Consider the following 19,911-nt stretch of genomic DNA (forward strand, 5'->3'; position numbering starts at 1 on the left):
GCTCGAGACAGCATACATTGTACTCCCTCCTCCTATTTTCCCCCAAACAACAACCCTATGAGGTAGGTTGGGTTGAAAGAGAATCACTGGCCCGAAGTAACTGAGTGGGCTCCCGCGGCTGAGAACGGACAAGAACTTGGGTCTCCCCGCTCCTGGTAGAACACTTTTGCCACTAGACCGCACCAGTGCATGTGAGTAATTAGCCCGATTAGTTATGAAGCTTTCTTGCCTCGTAATAACTGGGCCCTAGCTGAGGGCTCAGCATTAGGTGGAAGGCATGCTACTTTCTTTGACAGCTATAAAAGGCAATGCTGGAAAGAGACACGCCACTTCACCCAGGCAGGCACAAGCAGCTGTTCCACCTCACTACTAGATCACCCAGTGTCCTAAAAATAATGCAAAAAAGCACGTCCATCTAGAAGACCTCCTGAATGCACAATCTGGTACTACCCGTTTGCATGGCCACTATGCCATTTGATCAGTTGGGGCTGGATGCAGATGGAAGAATACGGCGAAGCGTTATGCAAGCCCGCTCAGGATTGAAAAGGTCAGTTGCCACCCAGAACTTCTCAGTTCCAGGATTCCTCTAGCGCTGAGGTCAACCCCTTCAATTTGCCAACCCTGTATATAGGATCCAGAGAAGCTGCTCAGCTGATACTGCAACTGAGAAGAGTAGTCACATGTCAGGGAGGAGCAGGGGAGAAAGGACGTTGCGCTACAGCTCTGCGAGGTTTGTGGACCACCTGTCTCCAACTTCCCCTGGCTGGGAGGGGGGATATTAAGGATCAGTTGGTGCCTCGAGCCACCCAGCCCACCGCAATGAATGCCTCTTGCTGCTCCCTGGTACCACAAACAGCCCCCCTAAAATACTTCTATATGTTTAGCAGTCAGGACATTCTTGTGGGAAGCAACACTCATTTACAAGGCCACCGCTGCTGGTCTCTGAAGACGTCCTCATCACAAGGAACTCTCTTGTTACCTCACCTGCCTTGTCCCTCTTACTCACATTCAGTGCTTACACTGTATTATTTCTGCAAGCACGCCAGGCTCCATGGGAGTGTCTTTATTACTTATGTGGGGTTTTCCCAGAATAACGTAAACTGAAACTTCAGCAAAACTGTGTTCTTGTTCTTGAATATGGATGTGTAACCAAATATGCATAAGAGAAAAACAAGAAGGTAAGCAAGGATGAGAGAGGGAAATACAGTCTGGCTGTCGGATGAAGCCTGTAACACTCATGAGCCCCTTTTTTGCGGCCCCCAAAATGCCTTTCAAATCATGATTATCAGAATTGAGTGGCTCAGTCTGCCACACAAATATCTTTACCATAAGCTCCATGACAGAATTAGTAACTTTTTAATAAGTTAAGGAAAAGAGAAACCATCTCCCTCAAAAAGAAAATCTAGAAAAAAAAGGAATATCCTGGATACAGTCCCATATGTGATATAGCAGAGTCTGCTAAGGCTGTCATCAAGTTTAGCACCTGACCACTGAAAAGTTGCCCTTACTTTTGTTCTTTTGCCAAAGAACCAAAAAAGAAGCCACCCTCCCCACCTAGCTTTTGTGTTCTCGCAAACTTTCCCTTTGTTCCAAAGGGGTTCCTGCAGGAGAGGTTCCTATTCAGCCGCGTTCCACGGTTCAGCTTCTTTTGCTCAGCGGCCGGAGTTCGTGGCCTTGCGTGGATTAGTGTGAACAAAGGAAGTTACATCGGCTTAAGCCAGAGATCAGCTGGGGAAGAGGAAGAAGGAACTGGACAAACTACCTCCAAAAGAGGCTGGGATATAGTTTTAGACAAGTGTATGTGAAAAAAGCCCCAGTGTCTTGCCAGCACTGGACACGCACATTGCTGAAAGAAAAAGGACCATAAAGAGCTGGAAGGGAGTATCTCACAAAGTGGTCCCCGCCCTTAGGGCCTATTTAATACAGAAGGTGATTAATTTTACAGCTGGACAGAACCTGCAGGACAAAAAAAATGCTAATCGCATGACTCCGGAGAAGAGCAAAGTGTGTACAAACAAATGCTCCAGGAATGGCTCACCTATTCCCAAAGTCTGATGCCAAGTGGACTATTTAAAGCCAAGAGGAGGAACAGGACAGTTCAGGACTGCACATGAGGAAAGCACATGGGTATACAAGTTCTGGAGTTATAAATAGATGCTATATCACCCCTTCAGTAGCTTCCAACCTTAAGAGCCAGCTGTGCAAAATTTGGAGTGGGGAACAGAGAGAGAACAAGAGAGCTGTTCAAGCAGGTTATTCCTTCTTCCTCTAAATTGCTGAAAAATGGCATCTACCACGTAAACAAAGTATATAAGCATCAGGGTGATCTACGTGAGCTCTCCAATGCCTGAAGCCTTCACCTCCCACCTTTTTTGGTAGAAGTCAGCTCATCCTTTAGCTTCTTGACTTCAGCCTGCAGAACTCGGTTTTCCTCCTCAGTCCCAATGCTTTTGATGTCCAGGTCAGCCACCTCTACCCCTGCCAGCTTCAACTCCTGATAATAAAGGGAGAAGAGATATTGAATAAGCACACAGGATGAGTAAGTTGGGAGGATGGAGCTCCAACCATCTGAGATCAGGCTCCCCAATGGGAAGTCTCCCCACCTTTCCTGAAACAGTTTGGGCTGTTTGCTTATGCAGGAGAACCTAGAATTCAGAGGAACCCAGTCTCTCTCTCAAAGCAGCCAAATCTTACCCAACCCTCAGGCTCATATGCTGTCCCGCATCTTTTTTCTGAGGGCCCCAGAAACTGCACCATTGAAATTCAGACACGTACACCACATAAGAGGTGTATTTACCTGTAGATTCTTCAAATAGAAGTGAATGTGCATTACATGCTTTCAAACAAGTGTGACATCTAAACAAAATCCTACTCCCTTCCCACCCAAAATCACACAGAAGCGATTACTTCCATCAACTATAATCAGACTGAAAAAAACGCAGTGCCTCCCCCACCCAATGCTGCACCCTCAATCTGTTTGAATCAGCATTCCTGCCAACCTCTCTTCCGATGCAGCTGATGCCCTCAGAGGCCACAGGTAGATAAATCATTACGATAGAGGCACAAGCAGTAATTCTGGAAAGCTATGAATAGATTTCTTTAGAAGTCTTGCAACACGAGGGTAAGAATATACACCAATGTGGTATCTTTTTGTACTCTCAGCCAAAAAAGCTATTGCAGGCAGTACAGAGGGACAATAATTGAACTTATGGCAAATTGCTTGGGGAAAGCAGCACTTAGGTGCCTAGTCTCTAGGTGTGACTCTGACAAAGTTCGTTTCAGTAAGCACTCAAGTTATCACAGTACTTCATGTGCACATTCTCAGTTATACTTAAGAGTCACTTATTGTGAGATGGGCGGTATCTAAATTTGAAATATAAATAAATAAAATAAAGGCTCCCTCCTCTCCCCAAATATAGGCTCAGTTCAAACATTTTTAAAAAGGTTCATCCAACTCTCTCCATTCTTCTTGAAAGTTCAGTTTCTCATTCTGCACCAAATGCTCTTCCGCTTCAATCGTAAGCTTACATTGTTCATTTGGTGAACTCTCTAGAACAAAAAAAAAATGGGTTGGATGCCACAGGAAGGAAAGAATGCTTTATATTCCAGAGAAGTCATAACATGTCTGGGGGGCATCTAGTTGGTGAAGGTTGTTTTGGAGTTTTCAGCTGTATGTGCAGCAGCTTCTCTAATGTTTGCATGCATTGGCCTAGGTGAGGTGGAAAAACAGGACTCCCACCCCTTTGTCTCCTGGTTTTGCTTAGAAGCTTCCTCTGAAACCTGGCCATGTTGCAGCTGACATCAGAAGGAGAAGATGGGCCAGAGAGAGGCTGACCTGAAAACTAGGTCCCTGGCTTTGTAAGGTTTCAAAAATAGATGGGAATTGTATTTCTTAAAAATACTGGGAACTGGAGTAGAGTTTCTGACATAACTTTTCTTGAAATCATGCAGGCTTATATAAGATAACTAAATCTTGCCTAAGGAACAAGCAGTTTGAAAAAGGTATTTCCCCTTCCTTTTCTGGTCACAGATTACTTGGTTTCTGTATTGATAGGCAGGTTGTTCTGGAAGGGCTAGTAATTTGTACAGACTGACTTGGATTAACGCAAAATAGACAGCACATGGATAAGATGCTAGCATTGGCTACTAATCATGATAGCTATACACTATTTCCAAGTCAGAGTAATCTGGGGAACTCAAATGGGAGACTGTTGTCCTCCTGTCTGCTTGCTGGTTTCCCAGTAGTATCTGGTTGGTCATGGCAGAAGAAGAATTATGTATTTAATAAATGTAACCCACCTTTCTGCTACAAATGATGTACAAAATAGCTGCCTTATTTGGGCCTTTAGTTTAATCCAACAGGCTCTTGTATTAACAGTTTTATCCTATGCAAAAGAAAACCCTTTTGCAACTCCTAAGGCAGCGAAACAAGAGGGAGGATTTTTTTTTTGAGGTTGCCACATGAAATCTGTTTATGCAATACATTTTTTGTTGGGACACCTATGGGAAGAACGGTTTTCAGTGGCTGTCAGGTATGTTGGGGAAATTGCAGGAAGAAGAAGAGTTGGCTGAAATCCATCAGTTATTTGCCATGACTTGCACATCAGTAATGGAGGGGGAGGAATGTAGGCTCTTGGAAATAAAGGACAAAGGATATAAGCAGAGTCAGGACATTCCATAGGAGTGTGAACCTCTTGTGAGAATTTTGTATAACATTTTTTTCTACACATAGCATTTTTTTTCATGCAAAAAATGCTTCCTACAATATAGGGGGAAGAGGCAGTAAAAAAAAGTCTTCAAGGAAATACGGAGTTGGGCTTTACTTAACCAGGATCTATGTTAGAAGAGCCAACCAAGTCACAGTACTTGGGTATATTGCAAGACCACAGTGTACTGCAAAGATTCTTTCATCCCTCAGCTCCACACCATCGCCACAACCACCACTATCCTCCACACCCATATAACAAGAACAGGCAATGCAAGCAAAAGACGTCTCCAAGCCCATCAACTCTTCCACAGCACATTCTCCTGGCCTTGGGAAGGACAGTCTAGGGATAGCTCTTCCTTTCTTCTTGTGACCAGTCTGGCATAAGAAAACACAAGAAGTAGCTCCAAAGGATACTAAAGTGACTTCAGTCACAAATGGGAAGCTTCAAAAGGATAGTCAGAAGAGCACAACCTTTTTGTCTAGGCCAAACAGAAGAAAACAAAAGTGAGAAAAGAGCAACGTAAACTTCTACGTGAACCCAAAATGGCTATTTTAACCCTGCAACACAAAGTCTATCTGAAGGTTTCAGAAAAGGCAACATTTGCAGGAGGGAAAGGAAACAAAAGAGGATATAAGCCAATGCCGTCTGCTGTTATCTCTAGCTTTGCCAATCTGAAACACAAAGAACGGTCTGCAATAATCACCAACCTTGAACAACATCTGCATATTTATTTTACACCATGTTCACAACTACAGCTTTATCTTTACATCATATTTACAGCCACAATGTTCAAAGCCTCTTGCTATCCAGGAGGTCAAGGCTATCGGCTAATGATGTCATTTTAATTAACTTCATAAAAAATCCTACCACGTTGAAGACTATGCCCTTGCAGCAGCCAGATATAGGGCTAGGCTGCCCTCTTGAGGTTTATCCACATGCAATTTGAATGTACTGAAACTTTAAAAGGGTGGGGGACTTGATTTTGAGTAGATACTGAAGGCAGAATGAGTATATAAAGGGGAAAATACACAGACCAGTCCAAAATTCTACCAATTCTTCCATTAAAGTCTGAAGCTAATATTTTTGCCCATCCTAAATGGCAAAGGCTTCCATTTTTATAAAAGTAGGAATAGGAATGCCAGATTCAGGGGAACAACTGCCTTAGGGGGCTCAGCTACAGCCAATTCTTGGTGATCCCCAACACATTTGGAAAGGGCAAGGTCACAGGTTGGCAGAGCTCAAATGTTTCCTTGTTATTCTTTCCACGTAGAGGGGGAAAAGCTGGTATCAAGACTTTGCAGCTGGATTTCAAGCCTGTCTTTAGCAACAACCTTTCCTCAGCCTGGTGCCCTCTGAATTTGTTTGATACATAAAACAGATTTTTGATTTTTTTTCCCTTTTTGTACAGGCTACAAAGTACCGTATTCATCAGGAAGACCATTCATTGCTGTAGCAATATTCCAAGTCAGAGACTCAGCATAATTCAGAAGCTTACACAATAATAAAGCAATAGGCTCTGTAAGAGGCTGCAGTTACTTGCAAAGGATAGAGATTTGCTGTCACTTCTGTTAAGGAATGAGCAGAACAGTGAAGCAGCTTCCCTAAGTCAAAATGGTATCAGAATTAGGCAAGTGAAAAAGAGCAAGCAGAGGCTTTTGGCCACCACCTCACTTGCCCAGTTTAAGATTTTTTAAAATTTAAGATTGTAAAAAAAACCAAAGTGACAGAAGTACCAAACTGGCCCTCATTACCTAGAGTTCATCTGTCTCTCTCTCTACTATTACTGTAAAGCATGAAAGTTCAAGAAATAATTATCCTTAAGATGCCTATCCTCATCACTCCTCTGACCCTTACAAGAGTTTCCATGCCCATACACTCTGCTCGCCATGGAAACAGAAAACTCCCAGCATAAACAGGACTCAACTGTTTTGTCTACCCATTTCCCTCCCTAAAATTTAATAAATTCCAGATATGTGGAGTTCAGCTCCCAGAATTCTCAGCAATGGCTATGGGGAAAATTGCCTTAAAGGAAGAGTCACTGATTTGTTGAGAGGGACAGCCCTCAAAGCTTAACTACAATTGGAAAACAGGATGTGAAGACAGGACATGCAAAGGAGGTGCTTCCCTTGACTGACCAGTCTTACAGGTGATTCCATGCAATTCTGCGGATACATGCTTGCAAAAGTGGATTGCGATGTGTTCCATTGCCATCTGCCAGGAGAAAGAGGATTGCTGAAAGAATGAAGTAGTTAATTGGGGCAAGATGCATTTTGATAATCAAATTGAAGGAGGAGTCAGAAAGCCAGGCTGCAGAGGCAACAGTAGCTCTATCCTCTCTTCTTCTCTCTCCAGTGAATCACTCTAGTACCTGGATGCAAAGAGTCAGCAAAGTCACCACCTGCCAACCATTGCTTTTCTGTTTCCATTGGAGCAGAATCAGAACCACAAAGAGATTACAGCTAATTGATAGGCACATACTCTGCCAGGCTCAGTCCCCAGAGCTTCTGATTCAAAGGGATGATAGGAAGTGGATTTTCTTAAAGCTGTTACCAATGAGAGCAGACCACATCCTCTCTTCTACTGACAAAGTCGTTTTTCCTCCCAGGATATCTTCTGATTTTACAAAAATGTACAGTGGTGTAAAGAGCAAAATGGGTTCTAGTTTCTTAGAAGCTCAGGCAACACTGTCTTTAACCCTTGTAAAAAATACTCCCATTTTCCCATTTAGGTGTCCTCATGGGAAGAGAGACTGCAGTGCCAGGAGCTTTGCATGCTTGACATTTGCTTCTACAGCAGTCACATAGAGTCAGATCACCCACAGAGTATTCTTGGAAGAAAAAAGGACAGTAGTCCTCAGCGAGTGATTAACCCCAATGGTGAGGTTACGGCCATAAAAAGGGACCTGGTGTATAGAGTGACAGAAAGCCTTATATAATTACAATGCCAAGCAGAAAGTGCACCAATAAATCAGATCCCTGAAGCCCCAGGGCAAGATCCACAGAAGTGTGCCACTTGCTGCCCAATAGGAACACCACATTTGCACTTCCTCAGCGCAGCACGCCTCCCAGCCAGAGCATGCCAAGACACTTGTGAAATGAGGGACAATCTCAAAATAACTTTTACGATAGCACAGAGATCGACCCATCAGTGTCAGAATCACCCAGGCAGAGGGACAGATTTAGCTTTCTGGGATCTAAAAACTCCACACTACCCATTCCTAAACAGCAACAGAGGCATGAGAACTATGGCAAATCCATGCATATACATTTTAAAAACTAATTTAAAAAAGATTATTCAGCACTGAAATATAGTGCTGGAGTATTTCCCTACCAGTTATACAGGAGGCTAAATATTTCAAAAGCCTGCCTAGATCTGAACAAGCTTGTCATATGCAAGTCTCTGACGTGTATTGTACTGCAACTGTATTAAGGATACAGTGTGATCCTTAATCACGATAAAAAGGGGAAAAGCACCAAATTATAAACAAAACAGCTCCAAAAATATCTGACCATATTGCTCAAAGGTTATATGGATTTATACTTATGCATGTGTGTGTGTGTGTGTGTGTGTGTAATTTTTCTTGTTCATGAAAAACAAAAATACTTCATGCAACCACCCCCAAAACTGTACTATATGATCCTTTACATTTATTTTAATTCATATATAATTTATGCAAATAGTATACATGTTTTCTATATCAAAACCTTTCCTATCTCCCCAGTTCTCATCTTTCAATAAACAACATGAAAATTAAAAGCAATAATTTCTAGCGCAGCATCCAAACACACACTTCCGGTGTGTATAATGAGCTGGTTAATGAGTGGAAATGCTTCACTGAGCTTCCTCTACTCACTGAAACACATTTCTAACACTTGTTATATTCACATATTGTGAAGTTGCCACCTCATACCGGATTCCAACCTCAAAAGAAAAAGGGACAACTATGCAGCTGTGTTATACTTGTGCCATATATTTTAACATGGAGAACGTCTTCACACCCTTGTCTAAAAAGGCTGTGCTTTTCCCTTTAGTTTTCTTGATAGCCAGTAGGGAAGGGAAATAACATGGCTCTCCAGATCCTGCCATGACACTGTTTCAGCATGAATAATTCAGTCCATGGGACAGATACAGCATCAGATTATCATTGTGACAGAAAAGTCACAAGAGCTCTGTTTCCAGAAAGCAAAAATGTGGGCCAGCCTACTCATCGCTGTGCATTTAGACAAGTAAAAACATATCTGTTTTCCTATGGCTTTGGGATGTAGTATGTCCTTTGGAATATCTGAGTTGATGTCCCAATTAAAGCTATATATTTGTGATACATGCTTTTGTTTTCCTTTTTAAATTGATTTGTGCTGTGTTCCATCCTAGGTTGCTCCTAGAGGAAAAGTAGAATCTTATTAAAAATTAAACAGCAATAACAATATAACATAATAAAGAGATGATCATAATAATAAAAGATGGGATGATGCCCAGAGACATATACATCATGTTGCCTGTATAAGAGAGAAGAGTTTCTTACTCAGCTTCCATTACAGGGAACTTCAGTGCTTTCAGTAGGCTAGTTTAACTCTGGGAACCCAGAAGTCCTTGATGACTCTCAAGTAGTCAGCAAGCATGTCTATAACCAAGCCAAGTGAACTCTTCTATTTCAGTTCTCAGGACCTCACAGCCATACCTTCTTCAACTTGTCATTCTCCTCCATATATTTCTTGGCTGCATCGCTTGCTCCTTCGGCCTGCTTCTTGAAGGCTTCATTAGAGGCCAGGATGGTAGCATGCTGAGAAATTAGGGTGATCAGTCGTCTCAGCAGGCTGTAAAGGCAAAGAAACTGGTTAAACCGGGGCTCTCCAACTGACTTGACACAACAGAGAAGAAATAATATCAGATCAATCTTTGAACCTTTTCCTAAACATACAATTGCTATGTGAGTTATAGAACTAGCTTCCGATTGCAAAATAAAAATAACATTTCTCAATAGATGCTTGAATTGTCTGAAGGTATAGTCTGGACCCCTTGCATTCTGCTTGGAACTAAGTTGACCATTCCTTTGTTCCAAGTTTTGCCGGACAGACAGGGGCCTGGCTGATGGGTAAGTGGTCTAACTGATAAAACATGAATTCAAACCTCAGCTTAGGTCAACTTGCAAGGAAAACTGCTGCCTTGAGTCCCAATTTCCAATAGTGAAACATTTCTCAAGACAGGTTCTATGTTGAAAGAACAAGAAATGAGGAATATGGCTTGCCTTGCTCAACATCATATAATTTTAGACCTGAATTCAGTGCTGTATCCTTTAAGTGTACATTGTCTTCACTCTCAGAATAAAATGGGCGCATTGTGTATATAAATAAGACAGAAGAGTTTTCTTATTTCTGGAAGGGAATGGAGGATAAAACTAAATAATACAGGAGATGACAAGTGCTCCAGGAGTCTCAAAAAAAAGGCTGCTGAGAATTGGATTCCTGTTGACTAAGCAGAACAGAAAAGCAGGTAACTCCCACTAGGGCCCATATTTCTTAAACTTGTGATAAGCTTGCCTTACACTGGACCAGGCTATTGATTCATGATATTCAGCTGTCACCATCCTTCGCTTACACTGACAGCAGCAACTCTCCACCCTTCCCAGCCCTATCTGGAGATATCAGGAATTGAAACCTTGAGACCAAGGAGCTGCTCTACGCTCAAGCTACATATAGCTCTTCTCCCTTAAATGCCTATGGGTGGAAACCAGAAATATGTTTGTACCCAATCCAATCAATCAACTCTGAGAAGCAATTGCTGAACAGCAAAGATCTTTTAATACCCCACTGCACTACAGTTTAACCCTGATCCACAGACTAAGGTAACCAAGAATAAATAACAAGCATCGAGGACAATGGGAAGTCTGAACCAAAGCTCTACTTTAAGAAAGGACAGCACCAAACTAGTGCAGGAGCAACTCTATCAGACCAATGCTACCAGTCATTCACACTTCGCTTACATCAATACAGTTGCTGATCAGCATCTCATCCAAGGAATCTGAAAAGCCCATTTTGGCAAGTCCAAACTCATTAGGCAACTTCTTTGACCTTCCCAGCAGTTAGATTACTCTCATAGTTCTTTTCCTTTAATCAGGATTTACTTCCAGTGTAAAATGCCTTTCCTCCAAGGAACTCACAATGGTATGCATGGTTTTTGCCACTCTCCATACCTTTTATCCTCACGAAACCCCTGAAAAGTAAATTATGTTGGGAGATGGTGACTGTGATGAGCTTTATGGCTGAGTAGGGATCTGAACTGGGTCTACGGGAGTCTGAACTAATAATAATAATGTATTAAATTTATATGCCACCCAACCCCCAGTGATTCTGGGCAACTCCCAGCAACCGGTACTGCCTTGGAGAGAAACTTGTATTATACACAAGCAACAAACAGGCAACCTCCATATTTCTCTCCACTTTTACAGGGAATTGTGTCCAGGTGCAGAAGGCTGATTACTGCAGACGATGAGATTAAAATCACCCCCAGCATTCAATTTATCTGTGGGACAGCCTCTCCCAGAAAGTATCTGTCCATCCCATCAGAGCAGACGGGGGGGCACGCTCCAGGTCCCTTCCCTTAAACAGTCATCTTGTGTGTTCTTAGAAGCGTGCCTTTTCCACTGCAGCCCCTGCCCTATGGAACACCCTACCTTTTAAGAGCGACAGGCCCACTACCCTTTTAACCTTCAGGAGAGCACTTTTCCCCCAAGTATTGAGGTAGGGTGAGGTTACAGTTGGATGAAGATGTAGTGGGTGCCATCAGGGAAATGTGGTTGTGGCACCAGGTTTTTCTGTTTGGGTTTTACTGGTTTCTGTGTCTGTTGCTTTATCTTTGGATTGTAAGCCACCCAGAATTTGGCTTTAAGATGGGTAGCTATACAAATGTTTTGAATAAATGAATGAAAATAGCTGCCACATGAGGGCCCCACCAACCAAGACAGACTGTGACAAGCAAGCAGCAAAACACATTCTGGCTTTAGAAAAGCTTCTCTCCATGAAAGGAGTGGGGAGGACAGGCTTTTGCTTTTCGATGGTCCTGTGGACTCACGAAAAGGTTAAGAGTAAAAAACAGGCAGAATCAACTCAGGATCAGGGCAAAAATCCTGTTATCCCCCCATCATTGCTCTGAAGAGGCCTGACACTCCAACCGCATCCAGTGTAACAGCTGGTGTCAAGATGAAATGGTCTGTCCCTTTGGCCAGAAACACAGCAAGGAGATGAAATTCATAGCTAGCACCTCCCTCCTATTTTTCCATCCCAACTGCATAATCTGGTAGATCCCCTTTGAATGCAACACTGCATTCGGGCTGATTTACATGCCACAGGCATTGTTACCAACCTTCTTAACTGTCTCTCCCAGCCAAAAGCAGCTACTAATTAAACCCAAGATTTGGACAGGCAACCTCCCAAGTGGACATAGGGAACTTACAGTGCCAGCAAAGACACAATTTCCTGGTTCGGTTGAGTTATGAACAGCTGCCATCACAGGCAGCAAGGCGGCAAGAACATGAATAGCAAACGTCGTTTTTCTGAAACAGGGGTGGTAGAGAAGAAACTCTTGATGATTTGGAATCTCGCTTATACAATGCTTCTTGTCAAATGCAGCAATTTCTACAAACTGGCTAGTCCCAAACCTAGGGAGGTACATTCTGTACTCCAAGCAGCCTAAATGCAGTGTTAGGGTTACTATCAAGAGAAAGCATTCAATATCATGGCTGATCCAGCGCAGACTTCTGGCTTGAAAGTCTAATGAATTTGTGGAGGAGCCTGCCTTTCTTTCAGGGAGGGAGGGAGGGAGGGAGGAAGAGAGAGATGTGGTTCTGGTCTGCCACCCTGTGGCTTAATGGTTCAACTTCCACAGCTATTTCATGCAAAGTATGACAATTAATAGAGCAGTGAACAGAACATAGCAAGGCTTCATTGCAGATGTCCTCCAGGTAAGATTACATGAGAAGTTACCATCTGCTCTCTCCCTCCTACCAGGACAATGTGGCGTGGTGTCTACTGTTATGCAACAGTCATATTTTTGTCATTCTGCCACCTCTAAGTAACCTTGCAATAAAACAGAATGCCCAACTTAGCCTTTGAATGGCATGATGGGGACCACATTCCAACTAGCACTGGATTAAACATAAACATGGCAATTTCATTCACTTTTGCTTTTAAATATAGTAATATTTCTAATGTTTCCTGATCTATCATACTAAAAACAAAAATCCAGTAGTAACTTCTGAAGGCTTTTGTGCCTACACCTAAGGTTTTCAAAGACTACATGCTGAAGAACTCTAGAAAAAAAAAAATGTATGAATGCATTTGCCACTGGTTTATTTTTTATGCCATCTAAATCTGCACAAATACCACTTGGGCTCTCCAAATGAGACAGAACAAGTGAAGGCATACACCCAGGTTTCCAAGGGCCAGTCATATTCAGCGTCCAGAAATTTAAAAGAAATAGCACACATGAAAGGATGAGCCTGTCTCCCTCATCCAAACGTTAAAGTCTGGAAATTCAGCTGACCTAAAAAAAATGCAACACCGGGACAATGCGTTATTGTAATACTTCCAAAAAAGAGTGATTAAGGGAGATAGCATAATATTAAAATTACAGGCATATCTTTCCATGATTGGTAGCAGGCTTCCATATGGACAGGGCAGTTCTCATGCCAGAATGTAGCATTTGGAACAGGTTTTATTTACTCTGAGAATTTCAGTTTCACGTAGAACAGTTCCAAGTGTGAAAGCAATTGCTTAATTCCAGAGGAGATCTCAGGTCATGGAATTAAGCTTCCAATGGGCTTCTGTACCCAACATATGTTGCTTGTCACAAGGACGTTTCGCAAAAGTAGTCAGTTCACAGTTCATCCCGTTCACAAAAATCGACTTTGTACTTTCCCCTTTTAAAAAAAATTGCAGACGAACTTTACAGCAAACTTAATGGCAAAGATACCCTAATTATTTACAATCTGATTTTCTTTGCAATAAATACGGTTAGCACAGGGATATGCACTACTCCATAATGTTCTATGAAACTGTAAAGTTAACTCATAGCACGATAGAAATAGGCTGATGGCATTCCAAGGAGATTCTGATATCTGCCTTACACAAGGGCAGGCAATCTTTTTTGCTATCAGGTACTGTACTTTTTTTTAGTATTACTTTTGGCACCCAAGGTAATGTTACAACACCATCCTGCAACATTATTCCATGTTCCTGGGGAGAGACAACTTTAGAAAACATAGCACACCTCCTTTCATTTGTTCCATGCACCTTGTGAGTTGACCACCCCGGGTGTTGAGGCTGCTCTGTATATAAGGAAATTAGAGAGACCACCACTGACAGAGGCCCTGTAGGGACATACAAAACATTCTGTTCATGGAACAACTAGTTCCAGATGGTCTAATTCCAAATCAGACATGTGTATTTTAGATGCTTTGAAGCATGCATAGAAAGAAACAGGGCTGTTCTGAGTACGGACCGAAACATACTTGTTTTTGGCAGAAGTGGTTTGGGGGAATAAGAATAGTAAAAAGCAAAGACAGCAGCAGCAGCTGAAAGGAAGAAGGGAGCGAAGGTGCTGGGAAGCCTGGAGGGCAGATGGATTAGTGGGATATGCCAGGCTGGGAGCCTGTTCCATTCAGCTGAGACCACTGCAATAAGGAACAGGTGCAAAGGCCATATAGGGGCAGCAGCTGAGAGAAGGGAAGGTCCTGGAAGACTGGGGGTGCTGGTGGGATATACCGTGTTGGGATATCGCCAACAGCTGATGGGAGGAAGAGAAAGAAGAGGCAGCAAAGATGGGGAGCACAGGTCAGGACAATATGTCATACATACAACAGTAACACCACCAGCTGCAGCTATTGAGGCAAGGAGAGAGATGGGGTGATGCTCATCAGCCTTGACCTACTCCCCCTTAAAATTCCTCCAGGACCCTCTAGATTTTGTTTCATCCAAAACATGGGACCACACAGGGGTTCTGTTTCTGCCACACAGCAACTAATCCAAAATGGTTCAGCAGAACTTCCAGAATGCAATGGTTTGTTCAGAGTTTGAAAGAAAACATTTTCTCCATTTTGTGCACATTCCTAAGACCAGATACCTTTCCTGCGAACCTCTTTCCATCATCTGGAAGAACAAGGATTCCAAATAAGGTTTCTGTGGCAGCCTTCACTAATGGCCAAGCCATCAGATTGATAGGTATTACAGCATCTGGAGGACTGCAGGTTAAGTAAAATGGTTCTCTGATCCTACTAACAAGAAGCTGGTCTTAGGAATGATGCCAGCTGTTGTATATGATGTAGAGTTACTGGAAACATGTTTTGTAGCCACATATTTCCAATGCTCCTCCAATTCCTTCCTGCTAAAAGCTTTGCTATGGCCACCAAACAAATAACCCAGCTCCCTCAATAGGGTCTGATTTAACATGTTGGACACTAGCTAATATGCTGGCTGGGGAATGGTGGTCCCAAATATCTGGGAAATGCAAGGTTGGAAAATTAATTGGCTGAATTAATTTCAACAGTGCCCATTTTTGGTACTCACAAGGCCATCAGTAATGAGAAGCCAGCAATGTACAGGTTTCTCTGGGCCCGGAAGAGTTTCATATGAAAATGCTCTACAGCGCCAGGATTGTTCTGCAGGTTCACTTTCTCAGTCACATCATCGTATTTCCGGATCTCACGAATGGCATCTGCAAGTCATTGAGAAACAATCAGACCTCTGTATACATAAGATTCATTTGCAAATTCCAGCCAGTTTGTAGAAACTTAGCCCAGCATTTCTCATGTGAATTTATATATTTTTTTTTATTATTATTAAGAACATCTCAGGCAAATAGATTCAATATAAACACCACAAATTAGGGTACCCAACAGGCCCTGTTCACCAGCAGAGCAGACGTATCTCAAACACAATCCTAAGTTACTAGTGGGGATCCCACAAACACTACCCAGCAGAACTGAACTGCAGAGCTCTGCTGCTACTAAACCACTATTCATTTACTCCAGAATAATTGCTCCTATGCCTTGCTGCCAAGAAATCAATCTCAGTAGTGAGGCAAACTAGTTGCAGTTGTTGCCACTTTTTATTACTCTTTGACTATAAATCACAGCTAAGAATGAAATTATATTATTCTTAATTGCTGTTAGTATTCTGAATTGAGTCAAGTACCTACGCATAGCCATTTAGAACAATGAACTTTAATACAGATCGCTGATGTGGGTCTTCTGAGTAATATAGATCACTCAGACTTTTGCAAGACTGAGTGCAATTTTATTTTTCTTAAGAGCTTCTAGTTCTCTAATGCAAGAGTCACTTGGCAGATGTGACAGAGCTTCATCTCTCAACAAAGCTGAAAGTTGAGGTTCATCAATATCTGGTAGACATTCCCCAGTCCTATTCTAAGGGTAAAAAGGGAAGATCCAGCCACCCAGAAGACACTCTGCTTGGAGCTTTCAAGGAGTCTTAGAAATATATCAACAAAATTAGCCCATATAAGTATTTAGTACTAATCTATTCACCCCAGAACACTTTAAATAATTAACTAGTTAGGCTTCCCTATTCCATCACTCACAGGCAATTCCAGCTCCAGCTAAAGAGGAGAATGGCATTTTCTGCAGTCTCAGAAAACCCAGGCTTTCAAGATGCAGAGATATAACAACCAACACTGACTTGGTTCATTTATTGTTCTAAGTCATACTTGGTATTAGCCACAGTTCATTGGAACTACAATAGCCTGGTTCACCCATAAAGCTAATCCAAAAATCGTGAATTATAAATAATAGTGGCTGGATTCATACAATGTGTAGATATAAAACTCTGAATCCAGTCAGTTTCTATGCCCAACAAACAAGGCACATGAAGAAAAGAAAGTAGCGGAGAGAGATCCCTGTGCACTCTGCTTCTTAGAAGGACTAGGGTCTACATCAGAGGTCCCCAAACTCTTCAGCTCATTGCTGACAGCTGACTACCCAACCCTGGGTAACAATGTCCTGCCACCTCATCTTCAGGACTAGGGAGTGGCATGGACCTCTACAGAGACCCCTAAAATGTAATTGACCCAAATCAATCTTCCATCATTTAATGACCCCCAGATATTTCCTGATCCCCTTATTGACCCCTTGGATAGTCCCATCAACCCTTGATATTGACCACTTTGGGGAACCCTGGTCTACATGCATAAATGGAGATATTTGCTCATCTGGATTTTTTGGAGGGAAGGTAGATTGAAGCATATAATTTGGAATTATAAAACACAAAGCTAAATGTGCACAATACAATTGCCCTTTAGGCTGATATTTATGTCCTGGAACATGTAGCCAAATCAACAGACAGAAACCCAGCAAAACATTACACTTGCAACCATTTTTATTGCTCCTCAGTCATTCTAGTTACTATCCTTGAGAACCTTTGAGCCTAGGAAGATAAAAGTCTGTTACTACTTCAATCTTTCCTTCACCTTTGTGTGTTGGCATAACCTTAGAGTTCTGTTTAATACTGACCAGCACACTGGGTGTTGCACTTTCTTCTTTCACCTTCAACAAGAGATTCTTCAAGTGTTCCTCATTTCTAACCTTCTAAGCAACAGCATCAGCGTATCTTAATTCCAATTTCTATTTATTCTAGTCCAGATTTTCTCATGTTACATTCTGCATGTAATTAAAGTGACAGTAATCAAGATGGCACACTCCTTTTCCAATTCTGAACCATTTAGTTTATTCATATTTCATTCTAATGCTTCCTGGTCATGAAATAAATTCTTCAATAGGCAGATGGAATGGCTTAATCTACTCATGTTTTCAAGGGCTATCCATAATCAAAGCCAAAAGCAAACATAAATATCTTTGCTTTTTCATTATCCATTGGGTGTCAGCAATCTGCTCTCTGGTGCCCTGCCTCTTCTGAATCCACATTGTACATCTGGCAGTACTTGTTGCATGCATGTATTGTTGAAGTGCAAACTGCAAAATTTTCAGCATTATTTTAGCACATGAGAGAAGTATAACTGTTCAGTAGTTTGAGCATTCTCCTTCTTTGATATTGAAACAAAAATGGATTGTTTCTGATTCTTGCCACTGCTGTGTTTTCCATACTTGCTTAGAAACTGCACAAATTATCTTACAAGATTTTAAATAGTATTCTGCTGGTATTTAATCAACTGACAGCAATATTTTAACTTCACTTTCCAGACTGCCTGGTTCTAGTTCAGTGATCAAACCTTAATATACAGTATATCATTGATTTGGGGTCTTTTTGTACAGTTTTCTATATACTCACACAATCTTTTCTTTTTACCGTCTTTTTTTAGTGGGGCTTTGCCTTGTCTTTTCTCATGCCCATCTTTGCATAAGAGGTCCCTTGATTTATGTAATATGCTTAAATAAATCTTTTGTCTTTCCCGTTCAGTTGTTATCCTCAATTCATTTGGGTTGCTGATTTAGATGTAATTTTTTGTCTTTTTTCCTTTCTCTGCAACTCAGCATTAGTTGGGCAAATTCTCTCTGTATCTATTGCCTCTTGTTTTCTTTCTTCAGCTGTTCTCAACTTATCATCAGATTGCCATTTTGTCTTATTTTGCTTTTTGCATTTGGGATATTTTTGTTTCCTTCATCTTTAAGGATGTTATACATTTCAGTCCAGAAATCTTTAGGTGTTCTATTTATCAAATCTAATTCATTAAAATCTATTATTTACCTTCACTGCATAATCATATGGAATACTAATGAGATTGTATCTTGTTGGTCTGATTGTGCTTTTTTAAAATCGTTACATATAGTCCTCACCAACAGTAACTGGGACTGGGAACTCCATCACTAAGCGACATGGTCATAAGGTGCGACATCATGTGACCATACCAACTTATAACAGCAGTTGCAGCAGTCCCACTTGCCGTCAGTAGGCAAATCCTGCTTAGTCATAGTGTCCTGTAGCTGCAACTACAAGGACCCATTGTAAGTACCCTTGTTCAGTGCCGTTGTAACTTTGAACAGTGACTGAACAAGTGGATGTTAAATGAGGACTACCTGTATTTTATAAGAAGTTTGTAACCTGGGTCACAGCCAACACTAGATCTTGTTTTTGCTGAGTGGAGCTTGTCCATCTTTGCTTGCAGAGCATGTGGTCAGCACAGACCACCTGATGATGGCCATATGTACAGTTATCTTTTAGGTTACTGGAAGAATATACTTCCTATAAGCATTGAATTTTCTTGGCAGAACTCTTACTAGCCTGTCTCTTGCTTTGCTTCATAAACTCAGGTCAAATGTTCCTATTATTCCAAATGCTATTTCATTACCAACTTTAGTATTCCAGTAATTGGTATATTGTCTTCTTTTGACACTTGATGTTGCAACAGAACTGTTCATCTGCCACTTCCACTGCATCTGTGGCTGGAGCACAGACTTTGATCACTGTTATTGATTGCATTGCCTTGGATTCATCTGAGATCATTTTCTAATTTAGGGAGCTGTAATTGAGCAGTGATTGTGATCCTTGAAGGCTATTCCATTTCTTCTGTGCTTTTCTCATCCAGAGCAGATGTGATGCTTTACTGATGTGAAGCAATGCATTTTAGTCCATTTCATTTTGCTGATTCCCAGAATGTCAATGTTCAGTCTTGACATTTCTGCACTGAAAGCATCAAGTTTGCCTTCGTTCATGAATCTGACATTCTATGTACTAATGGTACATATGTCTTTGCAGCATCAAATTTTCCTTTTGCTTCTGGACAGATCAGTAGCTGGACATCTTTTCAGCTTTAATCCAGCCACATCATAAGCACCAGCTTCACTCATGCTTGCCCTCTGCTCTTCTTCAGTAGCTGGTTGGATACCTCCTATCCTGGGGGGCTCATTTTCCAGCATCACGTTAACACTGTCTCACTTGGGAGTGTCCATTTGTTCTTCTTGGCAGAAACCTGGGGCATGTTGCCATTTCCTTCTCCAGTGGATCAGTTTTTCCTCCTTCCTTGATACTTCCTTCCCCAAGCCTCTTTATTTTTCTAGTATTTTTTGGAACACAATATGCTTTCAGGTTTGGGGTTTTCTTTCAAATCTTTACAACTACCCTGTGAGAAAACCCAGATATTAAATGTTGGTCTAGCCATTTAAAGAGTCTGGCAAGATCAGAAAAAGGATCTTTTACAGCTAAACTCTGGATTCTGACTAGGCCATAAACTGACTGTGCTT

At 41.7% G+C, this 19,911-nt stretch overlaps 1 protein-coding gene across 1 annotated transcript in view; it reads right to left on the minus strand.

The window, feature by feature from the left end:
• Positions 1-19,911, minus strand: part of BCAP31 (B cell receptor associated protein 31) — a 41,735-nt gene that overhangs the window by 12,092 nt on the left and 9,732 nt on the right. The window contains exons 4-6 of the mRNA XM_007420475.3: positions 15,269-15,416; positions 9,388-9,523; positions 2,368-2,494 (exon numbers count right to left, since the gene is read on the minus strand). Of these exons, the coding sequence (XP_007420537.1) occupies positions 2,368-2,494; positions 9,388-9,523; positions 15,269-15,416 (411 nt within the window). The remainder of the gene's footprint in view (positions 1-2,367; positions 2,495-9,387; positions 9,524-15,268; positions 15,417-19,911) is intronic.

The sequence above is a fragment of the Python bivittatus genome, unplaced genomic scaffold (genome assembly GCF_059951505.1).
Source record: "Python bivittatus isolate LINGU-HERP-01145 unplaced genomic scaffold, Pbiv_v1 ctg000220_np1212, whole genome shotgun sequence".
Lineage (NCBI taxonomy): Eukaryota > Metazoa > Chordata > Lepidosauria > Squamata > Pythonidae > Python > Python bivittatus.